Source organism: Colletotrichum navitas (genome assembly GCF_030913465.1).
Source record: "Colletotrichum navitas strain CBS 125086 chromosome Unknown LY79scaffold_3, whole genome shotgun sequence".
Lineage (NCBI taxonomy): Eukaryota > Fungi > Ascomycota > Sordariomycetes > Glomerellales > Glomerellaceae > Colletotrichum > Colletotrichum navitas.
The window spans coordinates 254,419-274,165 of NW_026850549.1; the positions used below are offsets into that span (position 1 = coordinate 254,419).

A 19,747-nucleotide genomic window follows, 5' to 3' on the forward strand; every position below is an offset into this window, starting at 1 on the left:
CCCAATCAGGCGGTCCGGGGGAGGTTCTAGATAACGACTCGGGGGGGGGTCGTGGGTTTCTGGAGCGACCCCGGAGTCGGACGGGCTCGCGCGGCGTGAAAAACCCGTCTCCCACGAGGGGGCGAGTGAGTGCGGCCTGGTGGTCTTGCTATCCGCACCGCGCATCTAGTTCTCGGGGCGGCTTGCAAAGACTTGAGAAGAAGGGGAGAATAAAGACATAATTCACTCGGCTACATGGGGCCTGTGGTGACAGAGATGCGGCATGCCGGCCAAGTGCTTGCTTGCCGCATGTTATGTTCCCGGGCCGTCAACGAGAGACATGAATAATTGATCAGGACGCGCTGCAACGGACGGGAATGGCCAACGAAGCTAAACCCTGTTCCCGGATCGCAAGGTGACCCCCTACCCCCCCGTGTCCGCCTGTCAAGACAGTAGATGGCCGAACAGGGGGGATATTATTCAGAGCCTCCGTGCGTCTCCGGAACGTGTATGGATAAGATTGTATACCTGTGGGAGGGACCGGCCTTGCACTCGTACCTCGGTGCGTCTCCGAAAGAGAATAGGAAAGGCGAGCTTGGGCGTGCATGGTGCAGATCGGCAACGGCGAGGACCACATTCTTATCGACTGTAGGTTCCCTTGCTTTTGGTCTCCTTCGCGAACATGTTCTCACCCTCCCTTCTTCTGGGGTACCGGCAGCGCTTTTCGAGTGGTTTTCTGAAGAAATATATCCCATTAGTGCAATGAGGTAAGGGGGGAAAAAATAACCTCCAAAAAACCTGTTCATCTCATCTAGCCGACGTCGAGTGCACTGACTCGTGTCACGCCGCGTCCGCTTGCGACCGATAACGGTCCTGCAGCGACTTTTGCTTTTCCACGGTGCCGTTTTGCCCACGCTCAGTTACACGAAGAAACTCACCAAGACGGGCCCCATCTACGCGTGGACTTGCCCATCGAAAAGGGGGAGGGAGGGTCTTCCGCTTCGTTGCCAGAGAGCGGGACTCGAGATCCCCCCTCCGGCAACCGGGAAAGGGAAAGCCGTTCACCTAACCCATGGCATCACGTAATAGCCGTGTTGATGGAGTGTGTATGTGTCTGTGTGTGTACTCCGTACTATGTATGTGTCTGGTGGTCAAAACTAGACCAGCCTGATGCCAAGTCCCGGCGGCGCGGGATGTGGCACGGCCTCTTCTCCGCCAGGCAGGGAAGCATATGGCACGCGCGTCACACTTGGTTCGGGTAGGTTGGCGGGAATGACATGTGCGACCTGGAACTCCGAGAACCGGAAAGAAGCATTGGCGATGGTGGTTTTACATATACGGATACATGGTGCTGGCGTGTGCGGGAGTGAACGGCGGTGGGAGCGAGATACAGACGGGCGCGCGGCCGAGGAGGGATGACGGATGGATGGATGGACATGGGACCCGCCGCCCGGCGGGCATATGTGGGCGACGCATCGCGCCGGGATGAAATGCTGCAGATTACCGGCATGCGGGTTTTTCGGAGGACATCGGTTTCGCGATGATGGGTGCTCGAGGTTTTTTCTTTCTTTTTTCTTCCTTTTTTTTTTCTTGAGGGGGTTGGTTTCCTGCTTGGTTTTCTGGCCTAGGCTTACCGTGTTCGACGAGAAGTACTCGGCATTGGCCGTTCTACCCGAGGTAAGGCAGAGTTTGTCCCGACTCGTCTTTTCTCTCGTTCTCATCCTTTTTCTTCTTCTTGTTTTTGTCCTTTCCTTTGCCAAGTCCGAAAGATTGTTGGCTGAGAACATAATGAACCTGAAATAAATCATGTTGGCTCTTACCTGTCGCGCTACGATGCATGCATTTAATTAGTAACTCTGGTGTATCAGGCTCTTCACTGTGATGATCGTGCCCTATTGGTACATTTGCTGACTCATCAGGTGTACCGTATCCTCTCATCTAATACGAAGTCCGTACAAGCCATACGCTAGTCCTATCATAGAAGGCGGTCAACCTATCTACACAAACACCCACATATGTAACCCTAACCCTTGCCACCTAACTTGCTGCTGACGTAAATGACTCCCTGCATTTGCTACATCTAGATCCCTGTTTCTGCCAGCCCGCTTACCCCTTTCCAGCAGCCTGTGGCCTGTGCGGACTTCGTATTTGATGAGAGGATACGGTATGCAGCTAGGGTCGCCACCTATCCTCTTTACGACAACTTGTCCGCTCTTGTTGGGCAGATATTGTAGGGGCTACTGGGTTTCAGTAAAAAGGTTTATGAAGGGATGATACAAGAGTTCTTTGGACGGACTCTTGGAGTTAGCTTCACTTCAAACCACTTCTATGGAAGTATGAGTGCCGCAACGACTAGCCCCGCAACCTTTCCTTGGCATCTAACAGAGTGTGTAGTGGATCCATAAGGCTGATGGGTGGATACTCTGACAGGATCGCTGCAAGAGCACGAGTCGATTAGTCCCAATTACATATGCGGTCAGCCTAGTATTAATGGCGAGCCTTGCCAGTCCAATCAGAATGTCGGAGAGATTCCGTACGTCTTTTACCTGATTAACGGGGGGCGGAGTATGGGCTGTTTCTTCGCACTAGCAGATTCCTAATGGTCACCTTTCAGCCTCAACTGCATATACATCTCTATCCATGTGACTTAGGCGAGCATAAAGAGTGGCAGGCAGTAAATACCACTCATACTTTTACTCTGGCAGCTCGCACCAATCGCGAAAAATACTAGCAGGCCACTCGGAATGCGTGCCACTCAAAAATCACTCTTGCAAGTACTGGAAGGGGTAGCAACCGCTACAAAATCCCCGCGAGTCGAGACTGCGCCGATCGAAAGCTGGATTTTATCGATCGGGTTTCTCGAGGGAACTTTCAGAGATTGGGATATCGCAGCCACTAAAAACCTGGTAGACTTTAATGGCAGAAGGACGGGCCATCTAACGAAATTGGTTCTCGCCGTAACCTATCTTCGCGAATCAATACGCACTAGTCAAGAAGTCACCACTACAGAGATTGGTCACTGCTGGGAGGCTGTACGCGATGCTATCGAAGTCTACGACTTGGACGGTGCCCCCGAAAGGTTCTTCGTGTCTGGAAGCGTACAAGGTTTCTGGACTATCGCGTTGGGCGATTTATCGGAAACCGGCCATCCGGACGAGCTTTTCGGCCTCCGTGTGTGGATACCCCACGCCAGTCCCATGGGTACGACGACTAGCTTGAGTTCACGCCCGTCGACTGCCCATAACTGGGTTCTTTCTGGAGAAGGACGGAATTATTTCCGTCAAACCGAACCAGTAAAGTATTCAGTAAAGTATTCAGCAAATGCTACTCATACCAAGGACGACTCCGCCCGGAACTGCAGCAAACCGGGAGACGATTCTCATAGCTATGTACCATTTCAAGAGCATCCCAATCTCAACGACACTGACCGGCGTGTCCGGGTGCAACAAGCTAAACAGGAGACATATACAAGGAACTCGTTCTATTCCTTGCCGGCGGAAGCGGTTCAGAGGTTTGAAGTGGACTCGGACAACCTTTTCTCAACTTTCACCTTGTCTGAGTGCCCTTGTGGTCCATTTGAAAATAGGGCTATGACTGGTGTTCCAGAGGGGCACTTCCCCGCGGATTCACCCTCCCTAACAAAATTCACATCTCGTGAGCTTGTGCAAGCTGTGGATTCCGCTCGCTCATGGGAGGGTTTGATCGACGAAGGACGAGAGCACGCACGGAAAGCCGAATGGGAAGATGCGCTACGAGCCTTCCACAACGCTCTCAGCCTCTGCGCCCCCGAGAAGTCATTCCCAAACGCGAGATATTACAAGCACCTCGCTCTTGGAGAGATAGGGAGTGCCAACAGAAGGTTTGGCCGGTATAAGACTGCAAGTGATTTCCTGGAAGAGGCCATCAACGGACTGAAGCCGTGCCTCCGGCGAGTAGAGTTCAGCGGAGAGCTCGGAGTCACATACTTGCACATTGGCCAGCTTGAGGACGCCAGCAACGCCTTCACAAAGCAATACGAGGCTGCCAAGGAGGTGGGGGCCGATCGCGAGATATGTCGCGCAGTCGGGAACATGGGGATGCTAAACTTTCGCTTGTCTCAGAGAGACGACGACCAGAGCCTGCTCGACCTGGCGATCACGCAACTCCAAGAACGGGTGGATCTCGCAGAAGATCTGAGACGAAACACCCTCACGCAAGCAGAGAGCACCAACTCCACCCACTGGCTTCAAGTTCTCGAAACCTGGAAGACAATCGGGCTCTGCAGGCTCTCGTTGTGTCACTGCGCCCGTGGGAACGTCGACAAGGCCATTGTCGTCTCCGCGGAGGCTCTCGAGATGACGTCCCTGTCGAAAGATGTCACAGTCAAAGCCATGACACGGTTCTTCCACGGGCGGGCGCTTGTGAAAGGGAGGAGACGGGAGGAGGCGCTCCGCCTGTACAACATCCCTGGGACGTGCTCACCTGCTATTGCCTTTGCCAAAGAGCCGTCGGAAGAGAACCGCGGCTACTTGAAAGAGCTGGCAGACATCGGAGCAGACTTTGACATCGTCGACGAGCAAGGATATACGGCCCTCGACCACGCGGTCTTTAGCGGGGACGTGACGACGGAAAGCATCATATTGGAGGGGCTGCGAAAGGTCTCCGAGGACAAGGCCCGCGAACGGCAAACGGAAGCCAGGCTGCGCAAGGGCTACCGAGAGCTGTTCCAAGATAAGCTTCGCCCCGTCCTACTGAGCGGAGGCCTGTACGTCTTGTCCAGACTGAGGAAGGCTTACGCAGAGGCGCTCGCAACCGACGAGACCAAGAGGAGCGTGTTCGACGGGCTGAATTTCATGTGGTACTCTGACTTTCTTGATTTCAAGAGGCTTCCGCGGTCCGACGACGGACTGGTTCGCGAGTTCAACTCCGACTGGCCTGACAAGAGCGCACGGGCTGCAGAGAAGGTTGTGTTCATCTCGTATCGATGGATCAACAAAACGCCAGGGGCGAAATCCCCAGACGACGACAAACACACCCAGTACCGTCGCATGGTTGACGCGATCGAACACTACCTTCGCCTCAACCCTTCGGTGCACAAGGACAAGCTCGGGGTCTGGATGGTAAGCGTGCGCCCCCCCCCCCCCCCCCCCCCCCCCATCTCCTCATCTCGACCGACTGCACTTACACATGATGGGCCCAGGACCACGCCTGCGTCAACCAGGACAACCCAAACACGGGCGTTTCGGCGTTACCCATGATTATCGCGCAGTGCGACGCAATGATCAGTCTCGTCGACGAGGACTACTACGACCGCGGGTGGTGCGCGGTCGAGGTCATGATGGCCGAGACGCTCCGGTCTTCCTATAGCATCCATCAATGGTACGAGCATGTGGTGCAGCCGGGTGGCTCCAGGGTCGAGGGCGTGCTAAGAGAGGCGCCGGGTCGTCAGGTTGGTATGATGAAAGACAAACGCCTCACGTTCGAGACGGATCGGCCCAAGGTCCTCTTCCTGGAGAGGCAGAGCAAGCTCCTCGGATGAGACATCTAGACCAGACACATATCTTTCGATGCGTTAGCAGCAATCGTCCGGGTCTCTTGAGTTTGATAACACATGCGGGCACGTTGTGACCGATTGGCACAGTAGTTTTGCGAACTCAATTCGATTCTTGTTTGCACGCTCTGCGTCTCTGGCAGTGAACTATATATACAAATAAACGAAAACAAGCTTCTCCTGGCAACGTGCAGGACGAAAGACATGTTGGAAGGTTCAGAACCATGGTATAAAATGGACCACCGATTCTTTCATCCACCCAGAATCCTGGCTGTGGTGAATAGAGAAGCCAGCTCTGCTAGGGACGGTCATGCATGATGCAAGCATCTGCAGGTCGTGAGCGACATCTAGACGCGGCGGCGGGGGCGGCGGCAGGCAGGCTTAGAAGAAGCAGCCTTGGAGGGAGTAGGCTGGGAGGCAGCAGGCGTGGAGGGAGCAGGCTGAGTGGCGGCGGAAGAGTCAGTGCTGCCGCCGGCAACACGGGCGATCTTGTCGCCGGAAGAACCGTCGGCACTGCCACGGATGGTGCCGCCGGGGATGACATCAGGGCCGGGAGCCTGCTTGTAGGACCTGTTGTTGCCCCAGACGCTGAAGTTGACGGGGGCATCGTCTTGCTTGTAGACGCCGGGGATCTTGGTGCTGGTGCCGGGCATGCTGGTGGCGGTGTTGCCGGTGACCTCGACCTGGGCACAGGCGTAGTAGAACTCGGCCTCGCCCCCGTGGGCGCCGTGGAGACCGATGTGCTCGCCGCGGACGAGGTACTGGCCGTTGGGGATGGAGTCGGGAACGACGAAGTTGACGTTGTCCTCGCCGAAGCTGCACCAGAGGCCGTGACGGAGGTCCTCAGGGGTGCCGCTCTTGCAGAGGAGGGACTGGTGGACCTTGTACCACTCGAGGTTAGAAGTGGCGGCGGTGGCGGCGTTGCTGACGGGGGCCATGTAGAACTGGGTGGGGCCGGGGTGCAGCATGCCGGTGGCGCCGAAGGCCTGCTGCATGGCGACCTTGTCGCCGGCCTTGACGGTCATGACCTTGGGGGCGGGGGTGGCGCCCTTGTTGCAGGCGAAGTCGGCATCGTTGGGGGTGATGGAGCCGGGGGGGGTGTTCTTGAACTTGGTGGGCATGTAGCCGTTCTGGTGCTTTCGGATGTAGGTGTTGTCACCGCCCTGCTTCTGTCCGTTGACGAAGAGCTTGTCGAAGGTGTAGTGAGCAGAGGCGGAGGTAGCCAGGCCGAGGACGGCGGAGAGAACGAAAGTGGCCTTCATAGTTGCGGTGGTGGATAGTTGCGGTGGTGGAAACGAAGGAAGATAGAAGTTTACGTGAGTTTGAAAAGAATGTGGCGACGTCAAGTCGAAATGCTAAGAATGCAGAAGGAAAAAAAAAAAAAGAGCGTGGAATGAAAGCAGAGAATCAAGCTTGATGCTGTGATGAGCAGAAGAATACCACTGAGAGGGCGCCTCATCGCAGTCTTTAAGTATTATTGCTTTGTCGGACTTCGCAGTCCGCCGCCGCCGCGGCGCTGATGCATCTCGGCCACGCTCCGCTACGAGCTCATCTCCAGGAGGAAGCAAGTGGACCCATCTATCGGACGGTATTCCCAGTCGTCTTCTTTTCCTAGAGCGTTCGAAGTTGATTGTCCATGGATCCCAAAGGAGTCGTGATGCAGAGGCACGGCGTCTAACGGGGTAAATCCGGCCCACCATTGGCAGCAACATAGGGGAGACGTCAGGAAGCGCTACTACAAGCATGAGCCGCCGCAACGGGACATTGCTTGTGGAGCACAGGGGGGGGCGTTACCCTGCGATCGGTGACCGTCTCTTCTTAGGTAGGTTACCAAACTAGGTTACTGGACGAGGGTTGTCTTTTTTTTTCAACTGGGGTGAGCTGTCTCGGATTGGACCGAACCATGGCGGGATAGGGGACCAAGTAAGATGACCGACGAACAGACGATGTCGCCGTTGTTTATCTGATGTACGAACTATAGTTACCGATGCTCGTTCTTAGCAGCCTTTTGAACCATATGACATATATGATCGATCTTATTGATGTAACTTAACGTATGATGCCTAGGCGTTGAATGGAGATCGGATTTTCATCTAGATAGCTTCCCGCGTGGGACACGTTCTATATGAAGACTTTTAACGACTTTCCGTCCAATAGGGGAGTTGTCCTTTGGCCCAGCGTCGCATCATCGTCATAGCGGCGAATGTCCGGTAGAGTATCCGTAATGGATGCGTGATGCGTTCTTGATCCACCCTGTCTCTCCACACTGCGAAGTGACAAGGGGCTTAAGGTTTGGTTCACATTGGTCCCTTCATCCGAATTTCCAAGTTACCCTTTCGATCGTCGCATGGTATCATTCTTTAGATGACATCGAATCCAATATCAACTGTTTCATTCTGGACGAACCGTACAGTATACCGGTAGTATTCCGAGCTTTCCGGATAACAATAAGTAGGATATGATCTTCATATTCTTCAACTGTCAGGTTCTTGTGGCTGCATCATGTAAGACAACCCACTATCAGAAAGTACACCTACTATCTGTATACTTGCCGCAGCAGACATGCGCGCATACTCCTTTAGCACCTTGTCGTACGAAACTTCCGTATTCCTGCAGAACCCTGGGCGATTTCTTACCGATGCCAGGAGACCCAAAACCCTTCATCAGCCGTTTTCATGATAAGAAACCTGAAGAAAAGGGAAGTGCAAGCATTCGTGCGCCCTAGCCTGAACAGAACACTACTTCTGGAACGTGTTATCCCGTCTGTTGGTCTTGGCAACCATTCCTCATGAGTGATGGCATTGACTCCTTAATAACGGGGAGGATGCGCCAGCTGTGAGGGCCTCGGCTGTCAGGAGTTGCGAGAGGCTCGGACAACTCGTAAGGAACCGTCAGAAGCCCGTAGACGGGGAAGCATGATGTGACCCACACTCTATGAAACGTGAACCTGCGAGGAAAACCCGGCCTGATATTGAGGTCACTTCTCCACTGATTGTGGTTATTGTGACACAAGGTGATATATGATTTACAAGGCGTTAATTGCTAATCCAATTAGCGGCGTCGTTTTTGCGACGTTAGACCAACGCTAAAATGTTACTGCTCAACAGTTCAGGCCCGCTTCGTACAGCACAGTTCACCGAGCGAACAGAAGACAATCTAATGAAGCTGTCATTCCCCCTTCTCTGGAATAGGGCCATCTCGCTCTTTGATTTCGTTGTCAACCCACCACGTTAAATGGAGATAAATGATCCGCGATATCTTATGATCCCATCTGCGGGATGAATAATGACAGCTACAAGATATTAAATCTTCGACGTGTAGCCTGGAGTAGTCTCCAAAGTGCACAAACTATAAACACACGTGGTAGAGATTGAGAATGCGGTCCCTTGATGCGTGGGACAAGCGCTACTAACATCACCAATTCAACAAAGAGGCCACCACCGGTCAACACTAAACGAAACTCGGTAACTTTGGAACACCTCTAGCGTTTCCTTCTCGTCCTATAATACACTAAAGCTCTATAAAGCAGTTTCAACTTTGTAAAATGTATTTGTGCACACAGTCCCACATGACGTTGCTAGCTTGCTGGCAGCAGCCGATGCGATGCTCAACAAAACTGGACCATGGTCGACGATGCGGAACGAGCGAACGGATCACTGGCAACAAGCCCAGTGTCTCAGAACGTTCTTCATCTCCGTGACACCTCAGCTGCTCAACGGTGTCGTATCAAGCGCAGGAGCGTTATCGGATGACGACGCTGTATGGTCATCCGCGCAAGAAGCTGTCAGTTTCTGCAGCCAGGGAGTAATCTAATGTCAGAGACCGGCAGTGAATTCCTGCCTGTTCGTGTACTTTGATGATAGATTCCTCGATATCGCTCCACTTGGCTAGAAAAGACGCAATAAAACCGCCTCCTAGGGCCGTTTCCATGATAGGGTCTCCGATTCCTCGGGCTCAGGACTCAGGAGTGTAAGCGATCAAGGGGAAATCTTCTCTCCAGATCCGGCAGGAATTTCAGACAGTGATTCGCGAAGCCGGCACCACTTGGCATGCTTGTTAAGACTAAGATGCTCACAGGTTATCCTCAGTGCGGTTATGGCTTCGGAGACCGATGGATCGACTTTCGATCGAGGCTCGCACGGGCCAAGGGTTTCTCAGGTCGATCATCAACCACGCGCACCAGCCACCTGCAGTCCCCAACTGTATCCGTTTACCAGGTCCCAGTGGCACTTCTGGCAGAGCGGCTTCTCAATTCCTTACAAATAGAGAAAATCCTGAATCGCCAAGGACGGGGCTGGATCAGATTGAAAGGCTGATGAACTTTTGGCTTCTCAAGTGCAATTCTATTCTGCGATACTGCGAATGGTCTGTGGGCATTACGGACGAAGCGTAGTAACATGAAACTCTGGTTCATTCAAGTAATAGCCTTCAGTATTGAATTTAGGGCCTGATCGGCAAAACCGATAACAGTCCGATATCAGCTGTACTCCAATAAGAAAATACATAGGGTTAGGGTTAACAAGAGTTTAATGCAAGGCAAAAGGTTAATTCAATGAATGTACTGCTAGAACCGCTGCGACAGCTATGGCCAGCTGCAGCCTACTGGCACCACTACTGCTAGCGCCCACCCACTGTTGCCAGCGCCCAGCTGCCAGTGCCCACCCACTGTTGCTAGCGCCTACCTACTATTGCCAGCGCCTAGCTGCCAGCGCCTGCCCACTATTGCCAGCGCCCAGCTGCTAGTGCGCCTGCCTACTGTTGCCTACTGTTGCTAGAGATATTAGTCTATTTCTCACACTCAACCTAAGTCTAGAGGCCAGTAATAATTTATATAAAGAAAGTAGAGGATTTAGTAAGTCTACTAATAAGAAAGTAATATTTCTTAGTAGTATATAGCCTACTTTAATATTATTAGAGTTCTATAATATAGAACTAAAATTATAATATATACTCCTGTTTTTGGCCAAGTGTAGAATAATTTAAGTTTTTTGGTACTTGTGGCTAGTGCTTGGTCTGTGATATCGGTCCTTATTTGAAGTGTTAAATGATATCGGCGGAGCCGATCAGGCCCAAAGTTAGAGAAAAATGAAATCGGTTCATTACTATTCAGTGACGGAAGACGACCCAAAGCTTATTCAAGTTACTCAACCTGTCTCTTGTCGCCCAACAGTTGCTATAGCCTTCCCATCCAAGCCGCTTTGCAATACAGCAAAACATCCCTGGCCCTTTTTATTTCCTGTGATAATGTTTCCAATCAAGTCTTATCCCATTGGATGATGATAAGTGTTGGGAACGGCTTGAAGAGAGCAAGTTCTGTTAACGATAGAGCCTCGCCTCTTGTATGGCGATTGCTGGTATAACCACTTTCCAGTAATCTGTAAGTACGAACATAAAGCTGGGGATTCAAAGCAGTGCTTGATGTAAAGCACGGACTGTAGATTCAAGAGGTACTCTGAGCATATTATGCTGAAGATGCACTATGAAAAGCATCTAATGGTGTGTCTAACGACGTTGATCTTCACAAGTGTAAGAGTGCGAGTCATCCGCATTGCCCCCATTGTACTTGGCAGCGCGAGGCCACCGGCAAATCTTTCTCGTTCTCCTACTTCCATCAGCGGGGGCAGTCCCGAGAAGATCCTCCGGAGTCTTCCCCTTCTCGACCCAGTCCACAAGGGCCTCGAGTGTGTTTTGCTTTGTCGGGACTTGGGGATAGGTTGACGCGCCGCCACAGTGACCACCTCCTTGAAGCACCCGTCATGTCAGCCCAATTCGTTTGGAAGGAACACAACATCTGCCATGCGGCGCTACTTACCGGGGATCATGAACAGTGAAAGCCATTCATGTCTCTCGCCGCCTGTAACCCGCGCAACCTCATTCAAGTGATCGATAGGCCAAGTAGCCGCATTAAGCGGATCGGCCCAACCCTGTGTAACAAGTAGCTTTCCTCCTTGCGTCTTGTAGGCTGTGAGGTTAGGACTGATGGCGTCGATCAGGCTGCCCACTTTTGTATCCATCGCGTCTACGTCGGTGCCCCAGTTGAAAGTGCTGCCGTTATAGCTCAGGTCATCGAAAACCATATTCTGGAGCAGGGGAAGGGAAAACGAGAGTGAGAGAGTGCCTTCCTGATACATCCATTCTGCTTCGGTGCCCAGATCAAAACCCGGATAGAGGCTGGCGTTGGTCTCCGAATGACGGGGCCCGGCATATATGTCCTTGGCCGCTACGATTTGTTCTGGTGTGAGGCAGGTCGATGTATTGCTCGCCCCGTCTTTGCACGCCAAACTCACGATGTCGAACTTGCAGGCCAGTGGGTTCTCGAGCACTCGATCTTCGACACCATCTAGAGCGTCGCATTGGTCCAATACTGCATCTTTGATACGGTCTAGTGACTCCTGTGGTAGAAATCTCGAACCCTTTGGTGTGTTAGCATACGAAAACACATGGCCAAAGGGTACCACGGGCCCAGGGGGGGATCCATAGGTAGAGTTGGAAACTTCCAACTTACAAGTGTGGCCTGTTGGTTCCACAGAAACGATAATGCAAGATGAGAGTACCAATTTCCGGGGCATCCTGCAGCTATCCCGTCGAACAAGTCGGGATGATACTCGGCCAATGCAAAGCCTTGGGCACCTCCAGTGGAGCAGCCTGTGTAGTAGGAATGGTGAGGCTGCGTTCCATAATAAACGCTCGTAATGCCCTTTGCCGAGGGCGTAAGAAACGCGATCGAGTTGCGGATCCATGCGAGGACTTGATTGCGGTCGTGAAGATAGGGTAGATTAACGCCGCCTGGATAAGCATTGCCGCCATTGTTTTCAGAGGCCCGGTGGCCGCTATCACCCCCGGCAGTTGCGAAACCTTTGTTGACGTTCTCTAACATGGCCACATGGTCGATGGTGCCAGCCATGCCTCCGTTGCCTGTCGTGGTCAGGTCAATCTGGGTTCTTCGTCATACCGAGCTGTTGAAAAGTTACTTACCGACTGCCAAAAATCTGCCATTGTATACATCCGTATCAGGGAGCCATACCTCAAAAAAGACAGTGTTGTTCTCTGGGTACGGCACACTGCCGTTCACGCGGCAAAAGGAAACAGAGTTGAATGTTCCAGATACATTCAAGGAGTTGGTCGGTACGAATGCTGTTTCCACAGAGCCAAGGGTTAAGATCGATGACCTTATCAAATCTGGTAATATATCACAGCTAGTGCTGGAATTTGCACCCCCTAGGGCGGCGTGTGGTGGCAACAGCAATAAGGCTAAGGCCAGTGTTAAAAACATGATGAAGATGAGTCGATCCGAAAGCCACCTGTTTCCCCATGTGCTGGGCTTTCCACTCAATGTGGGCTTGCCATCCTTCAAATACACCCACGCGATTTCGGGAGGAGCCAGCACATGATCGTTTGTGGAGCAGTCCGCCCGCTCAACTAAGGCCCTCTGTTCTCCGAGGGGGTTTACCAAGGACACGTGAACCCGTCGTTCCCCGGCGCCGAAGCCGTTGAGTTGATTCGACAACATAATTGGGGGCTATTACACCGCTATGGGTTGGAAGACGGTGGTGGATCAGTCGGATGTTCTTTGGTGAGTCCCCTGGGGTCATGGAGACTTGACAGCCATCAAGAGTTGCAACAAGATGCTGATCGTTGGCTATTCGGTCCTCGGCGCCGATGGCCGCGAGCTTTGAGAGAGCAAAACAGGTGGAGTTCAACCAGGGCCCCTGGGAATTGCTTGCATTGGATAGATGCGATCAGAAGAAAAGAAGGCATGATCCCCGCATCAAGGTGGTGTTGATGCTCCTTTGCGCGGGGTTGTTTACTCCCAGCTCGGCGGGACAGGCCCAAACCTGATTAGCCTGTGGAATGTTGGTCAAATTGAGCAGTTTTAACCACACATGACGTCTCATTGACCCCACTATGACTTACCAGCGCCCCGGGTTTGTGTAGGAATCAACGATAAGAAAGCTCAATAACAAAATATCGAGGCATAGCACAGTGAGAAACCATGGAACAGTTTTGTAGATGGTACATCACGAGACATATCTCTATTTAATAAAGCAGTAAGCTCTGAAATGTGCAAGAACCATCAAAATATTCAATTCAGTTTCCCCGACGCCACGATACAAAAATCCAGATGTAGGCAGTGGAGCATTGGCTTCGGGTAGCTCGGTCTGTTCGGCACTTATTTACCGATCCATCCCTTCCACTATCCCCAGCCTGTAATGCATTAAGGTGCAGGTTCCGCTGAGGAAGACGCACCGCGCGTGTGATCAGAGCAACTGAACTTGGGAGATGTTGTAGCATTCGGACCTCTGCGCAACTCCTGGGTAAAGCCGGCTGCGGTCATAATAACGATCTTATCCAACAATTGGGTCAATGCCGGGCTCCTGGTGGTCTGTCCGGTTTGAAGGCTGGCCATGACCGCTGAAAACCAGCAGCTAGTATCCATGCATGCTGTCTGCCTGACAGAAGTTTCAACCCGATAGGAACCCATGCACGCACAAGCCACATGCCTGATCTCGAGGGCCTTAAGACGGGCCGTTTCATTAGTATCTGGCTTTGGTAGAATTATGTCTTCGTTAGCATCACGCATATCGGAAGAACTGATGTCGTCGTCGTTTTTTTTTTTTTTTTTTTTCAATAACGCCGACCCTGCTTTCAAAAGGAATAAAGGGCTCCGACTCGGCTAGCACTAGCCCGCACCCAGTACTGTCCTGGGTCTTCTAGCTAACTCACTATAAGAAATATTTACACTAGCCCTCTATCCGTACTCTTATACTGTCGCGCAAAAACGACGCCGTTAGTTGCAGCAGCATAACTAACGCCTTATATCACCTTGTGACACCCTCCTAGATCACAGGTAGCCCTGCTTATGTAGATCTACTCTAAGAAGGAAGCCTCTACAGCCCCTAAAGGTACACACTCCCCTAGGGCAGACACTGCTACAACTCTTGTTAACCTTCTAATTAGGTTTATCTCGCTAAAGCTTAGGTAGTTACTGTCTGACTTATCTAGGTGGGGTATTTACGACCTGTCCTTAGCCTTAATAAGGTTTAAACCTATAGGGTTTATAAAGCTTAGACACTAGCTTAAGGGCTATATTATTAAGGTATATAGTATAAACTAGGCTTATAACTGTTATATAAAAACAACACTGTTAGTTATAGTAGTATAACTAGCGCCTTATACTACCTTGTGACATATATATACTAAATAATAGACATAAGTAGCTACGTTTAATAAGATTTACTACATATGCCTCTTAGATTCTGTCACATAGGATATTGCCGCCTGACACCACTTTCTGCAACAAGGTCGCTTACTAACCTAATCCTCGCTTCTGAAAACGGGTACTCGCGGCAGAATCCACCAAGCAAGGCAATATTTAACAAACGCGTACTATTGTACTATAGCTAGAAGAAACAAGCCACTTTCAACTACATGAATTGCCCCCTAAGTGCCACTGCTTGATGATAATTTCTAATTGACAGCATGCGCCTCTGCGGGTTAGAACTCAGGCTAAAAATTGCTAAAAAGCTAAAATGTTGAATTCGCCAGGGTATGGTGATACGGTTAACTGTACGCACCGGTGGCTATTAACGGATATTAGGGGTAACTGTCGATCTCTATTATGCGTAAAGAAAAGAAGGGCAACTATCGTGGGTTGGTTGGTTGAATAGCCAACTTATTGCCGCAAATTCTCGGTGGATCCTTGGCCCAATTAACCGAGAATTGGCCGGCAATGAGTCATCGGAGTTAATCCGATAAATATCGCAACATAGACAAAGTGTTTAAATTTGCATGTGCGTGTAGTGCTGACCTGTTTTTACACCATTACCAAAAAGCAAGTCTGGCCTGTGCGGCATCATCGCTGACGTTGAGAAATGGTTCCACCTGCAGGTACCTACTTTTTTCAGCATTCTGAACGAATCAGCATCGGCTTGGAAAGAGGGGTTGATGATACCGGGCCAATACGCATGGCTAGGAGTTGAATGGCGGTTTAGGCAGCAGTGATGATGTGTCTTGGTGGTGTTGATGTGCGTTGGGCTTTCGTGATGTTTATTCCTGACGGGTGCTGTCTTTCGAGACTTGTGGATCCGAAACAGCAGACGCTGGAATAATGCACTTCAGAAATCATGAGAAGCTAGTGATAATTATCGTGTTACTTATGCTATGTCGATGCTGTTGAACAAACTTTAGAATAACCAAACCAAGTTACCAAATAGCTACCAGCCCCAACACCTCTTCGAACGTCATCATAACGCTGCAGTTTCCCAGGCCAGCGCATCCCCCGGTCACTCTAGTAAGATTTGACGTCCAGATTCCTGAGATCTTTACACCGAGTGGTGACCTCAAGCAGTTAAATAAATATAACGTGGTGATTGAATGTAGGTGGCTAAAGCTTGTCGATGATCTTCATGCTTCCATCGTCGAAGACCTTGACTCGCGGTTTCTGTCATGGCGGTAATTAGCATGCGCCGTTGAGGAATGCAAAGCAAGATACAGGGACATTTAGTAGTTGCACATACGCCATCGATATTGTGTAAACCCTCAAAGCGGCAGTAGGCGTGGTTGCAATCGCGGAACCATTTGCAATGGTGCCCAAGAGTGCAATTAATATCGTCGCACTCCGAACCCATACTGCATGGTATACCGCGAGACTAATTCATGTTAGCTTTGAGATCGGGCACTGTTGTCGCTGGAATCAGAGCCCACCTTCTGCTTCAATACCAGCAGCTCTCCCGCGCTCAGCTTCTCGCCATGAACGTAGTAGCATTCTGTGTTCTTGCAATTGTTAAGAAGATGGTAATTATTGCAAAAGTTGCCTTCTCTGCTCATCCGATCCTTGAACCTCTTTTCTGCTGCTGGATCTATCTTGGGTAGCGGCTCGTCGATGCGCTGGCTGTCCTTGTTGAGTAGGTAGTACTTGCGGGCTAGTGCCTTCTTAGCAGGGGAGATGTCGATTGTCTTGGGTGCCGTTGGGGCTCTGGTCACTGCAGTCCACTGGGCTGTCGTCTGCGAGTCGTTAGAGGGCGGGCTGGTAATGCGCGAAGGGCTATCGGCCGCAGGCCTCAGAGGTACGCCGTTATTAGTAGAGTTGGTATGGGCCACGCCGGCTGCTGGTCTAGTCGGCGAGACAACCGTGGCGGCTTTCAGGACGATGGCGGGTGGCGGCATGCTCGCAATGGCCGGGCGCTGGACCCTCTCAGGCAGCTTCTCCGACATGAACACCGACTTAAAGCTAACCCTGGGGAAGTTGAGCTGCTTGAACCCCTCTTCGGCCGGCGTCGTCTCGATTAGGGTAAGCTTCCTGGCCACCTTTTGATCCAACTTGTAGGGCTCAAGGACAGGCAGGTATCCGTTATCGTGGCAAGGACCGAAGAAAATATGCTTGCACTGGGTCACGCGGACCATGACGCGAAGCATCTCGCGGATCTTGTGATCAGCCGACTCCTTGCCGGAGCCGACGTCGACGAAGCTGAAAAGGGGCTGCGCGCGGCCGAAGCCGCGTCCAAACTCGGATAGGGTCCTTTCAGTCGTGGTGTTCGGAACGATACCCGAGGAGTGAAGCTTCTTGGCGAGCCCGTCAACGTTGAGGACTACCTGTACGATGATGCTCCAGTCCTCGCTGGCAGCCTCAGGATAGGCCTCCGTGACGTAATTCTTAATCTCCGTCCATAGGAGATAGCCGGCTTCAGCGCCGCCGTCGGCGCCTTTCTTGAGCAAGGCCTCCTGGAAAACGGCGCCGTCGCCATCAATAATCACGAAGACGAACGGGTTAGATTCCTGCATGCTATGTCAGCTTGTTTGCTCTCATGGGAACGCCTCGAGCTTATGATGGTGAGATCGTGTGGGTTTCCTCGGCATACATTAGCCTTCTTCAGTGAAGATACTTCTTGCCCCAAGTTATTGGCCTTGGTCTGCCACATTCGGCGGGATTCGACCTCGTTACTATAATCGTCACACTTCTCGCGATAAAGCGCTTGTAGCCGGCCGTGCCGTACCAGAAGCTCCTTCAATCCAGAAAGATCAGCAATTTATCACCAGAAAGCACTCTGCACCCGTCTTGATTGTCTGTTATGAACCGGGGAAGGCATCTGTTAGGACGCGGAGCCAGTCTCACCTGAATCATCTGATCGCGAGAGTAGTCATTGCGTCGGAAATTTTCCAGCTGCTGGACATACTGGCTTAAATCCTCTAAATGGTCCATGTCGCTACCCTCATGCGTTTGTACGCCAATCTCTCAATGGCCTGTGTTTATCTCTTCGCGGAATGCAGCTGTTGGGCCGAAAGATGGTGCCTAGTGAGTGAGCGACTGGGTTGGATGTGGGATGAGGAGATGAGATGAAGTCGATTGAAGTCGTCGGTTGAAGTTTTTAGGATAGACCGGAGAGCGACTATTACTTAAGCTTGATTAAATGTGTGGTGGGGATCTCTCAAATGGGGACAGTACTCAAGCGTCGGGCCATTCAAAGCCCTGGAAAAGACATTGTTCTGGCGGCACAGCACCACCGTCAAGGTACATTGCGATCCCTGCATACCCCAGGGAGGAGTGTCTCTCGCTGAGCTCATCCGTTGTGAACACAGCCGATAATGCTAACGTTTTCTTTACAGACCGTATGTCCAGCTATTTGTTCAGCTGCGGAGACCCACAGAGTATGCGACTTGTACTCCAAACGTACGTGTCACACGCTGCTTTGTCCCCGACTGGGCCTCTGTCTTTGTCTGTGCTCCCCTGTTGTATCCCTACTCTAGTTGAGCCATGCTTAGATATTCAGATAGCATTGTGACCGCGCATTATTATGCGAAGCTCTTTCAAGGGAAAAAGGACATCTAATTTATCCATACGAAATTACATGCTAAAAACTACTTGCCTGTGCTTTGAGACAAGACGTTGAGTGGCACTAAGTGACCGGAAACAGAAACTGTTAGCTGCGGCCCGGCAAATGTAAGCAAGGTGACGTATAGTTGAAAACCAAACAAACAACATACATGATGCGCCGTTTCAGCCAACACAAACACAAGAAAAAGACAACAAGCGCGGTTGATTGCATGCTGCGGCCCCAACACACATCAAGAGCCGAAAAATTCAGTACTTTCTTTGTGTACTACACATCACTGTCCTAACCGCCTTGACCCTGTACCTATTCTCGTCAGATAATTCAGGTAGGTACTTAAAGCAGCTAAGGCTAGCTCCACTCGCCTACAGCTCAAAACCCTTTACCACGTTAAACTAAGAAATTTCAAGTATTAAGTATGCTAGATGAAAAAAGTTGAACAAAAACTCCATGCATCCCACCATTGTTACATCCTACTAGAATAAGATTAAGACCTGCGACCCCCCTACTTATCCCCTCAATACCAGGATTAATAGACTAGCTCTAGCTATTAGAATAAATTGTACAGACTGACGTTCTGCGTCCTACAAGCGAACTAGCCCTTAGGAGACACAAATCCTTTCACGGTATTTAAAATCAGCTAAAGGCTTAGAAGTAAGACTATAGGTCTAAACAACAACACTTTAAAAGCAGATAATTAGTTAACCTAGCAGAACAACATTAGAATTATACTATATCTGTCTCTACGCAAGCCTACATTAGTCAAGGTTGCTCCTTAGAGTAGCTTTGATACATCCTGTTAACAACCTGTTATCCTCAACACCGCCACAAGGCCTGACAGGCCGGCGGTAAGGAAGCTTGTTGTTACGCATTCAGGGCTTAATATAGGCTTCTATATACTTGTCAATTATACCTATAAACGCTCTATTAATCTACAGATAGTCACTTTAGGCAAAGTACTTAACCTTAATCTCTACTATAATCCTAGTCGAGACTGCTTAGTAATTATTAACATAAAAACAGACTCTGTTACACTATGTTCTTCTCCAATAGCTTTAGTGCCTCATATACAACACTTTCCATCGAGCGCGTATGGGATTCAGTTGGACTAATCAGTGGTGCGAAACATTGCTGTCAGGGACCAACCACAGTTAGTAAGCAGTTTCTCTGAAAATAGATAGTCAAGGTGGCTGATGGTTGGCCGGTTGAGACCCGTCGCCCATTCGACCCCGCTGGCCAACCATTAGCAGCTACTGTCTCTAGTAGATCCCATGCTGGACTGACCAACAATACCTCAACACACGCGCTCATCAGCAGCCAAACATCGACCAACCTCCCTCCCGGGCGCGGGAATGCGTCAGTCAAACATTCTTAGCCTCTCTAGGCGAGGGCTTCATTTGAGCCCTCGATC

General features: G+C 51.0%; 5 protein-coding genes across 5 annotated transcripts; 1 reads left to right on the forward strand and 4 right to left on the reverse strand.

The window, feature by feature from the left end:
- Window positions 1-873: 873 nt before the first annotated feature.
- On the reverse strand, window positions 874-1,763 carry LY79DRAFT_203789 (uncharacterized protein). The gene has a single exon (XM_060551473.1). The coding sequence runs from the start codon at window positions 1,698-1,700 to the stop codon at window positions 1,137-1,139; it is 564 nt and encodes a 187-aa protein (XP_060419582.1). The 5' UTR covers window positions 1,701-1,763; the 3' UTR covers window positions 874-1,136.
- Window positions 1,764-2,723: 960 nt separating this feature from the next.
- On the forward strand, window positions 2,724-5,497 carry LY79DRAFT_505291 (uncharacterized protein; the record flags this gene model as incomplete). Its single annotated transcript, XM_060553604.1, has 2 exons — window positions 2,724-5,078; window positions 5,159-5,497. 2 exons carry the CDS (start codon window positions 2,724-2,726, stop codon window positions 5,495-5,497), a joined length of 2,694 nt encoding a protein of 897 aa, XP_060419583.1.
- A 359-nt stretch (window positions 5,498-5,856) lies between these two features.
- LY79DRAFT_699675 (glycosyl hydrolase family 61-domain-containing protein) lies at window positions 5,857-6,880 on the reverse strand (the record flags this gene model as incomplete). Its single annotated transcript, XM_060564900.1, has 1 exon — window positions 5,857-6,880. Exon 1 carries the CDS (start codon window positions 6,769-6,771, stop codon window positions 5,857-5,859), a length of 915 nt encoding a protein of 304 aa, XP_060419584.1. The 5' UTR covers window positions 6,772-6,880.
- A 4,026-nt stretch (window positions 6,881-10,906) lies between these two features.
- LY79DRAFT_597593 (tannase and feruloyl esterase) lies at window positions 10,907-13,337 on the reverse strand. Its single transcript, XM_060561799.1, has 4 exons — window positions 12,485-13,337; window positions 12,015-12,424; window positions 11,322-11,922; window positions 10,907-11,250 (listed from the first exon to the last, which is right to left on the reverse strand). Exons 1-4 carry the CDS (start codon window positions 13,017-13,019, stop codon window positions 11,012-11,014), a joined length of 1,785 nt encoding a protein of 594 aa, XP_060419585.1. The 5' UTR covers window positions 13,020-13,337; the 3' UTR covers window positions 10,907-11,011.
- Window positions 13,338-15,893: 2,556 nt separating this feature from the next.
- Window positions 15,894-17,708, reverse strand: LY79DRAFT_665501 (C-x8-C-x5-C-x3-H type zinc finger protein; the record flags this gene model as incomplete). The annotated part of the gene is made up of 5 exons (XM_060563074.1): window positions 15,894-15,950; window positions 16,027-16,158; window positions 16,214-17,284; window positions 17,368-17,511; window positions 17,622-17,708. The coding sequence occupies 5 exons, from the start codon at window positions 17,706-17,708 to the stop codon at window positions 15,894-15,896; spliced, it is 1,491 nt and encodes a 496-aa protein (XP_060419586.1).
- Window positions 17,709-19,747: the final 2,039 nt, after the last annotated feature.

Coding starts and splice junctions, on each gene's coding strand:
- LY79DRAFT_203789 (XM_060551473.1), bottom strand. CDS start 1,700: ATGAGAACGAGAGAAAAGACGAGTCGGGACAAACTCTGCCTTACCTCG.
- LY79DRAFT_597593 (XM_060561799.1), bottom strand. CDS start 13,019: ATGTTGTCGAATCAACTCAACGGCTTCGGCGCCGGGGAACGACGGGTT. Junction 12,425..12,484: donor TGGCAGATTTTTGGCAGTCG/GTAAGTAACTTT, acceptor TGACCACGACAG/GCAACGGAGGCATGGCTGGC. Junction 11,923..12,014: donor GGAACCAACAGGCCACACTT/GTAAGTTGGAAG, acceptor AACACACCAAAG/GGTTCGAGATTTCTACCACA.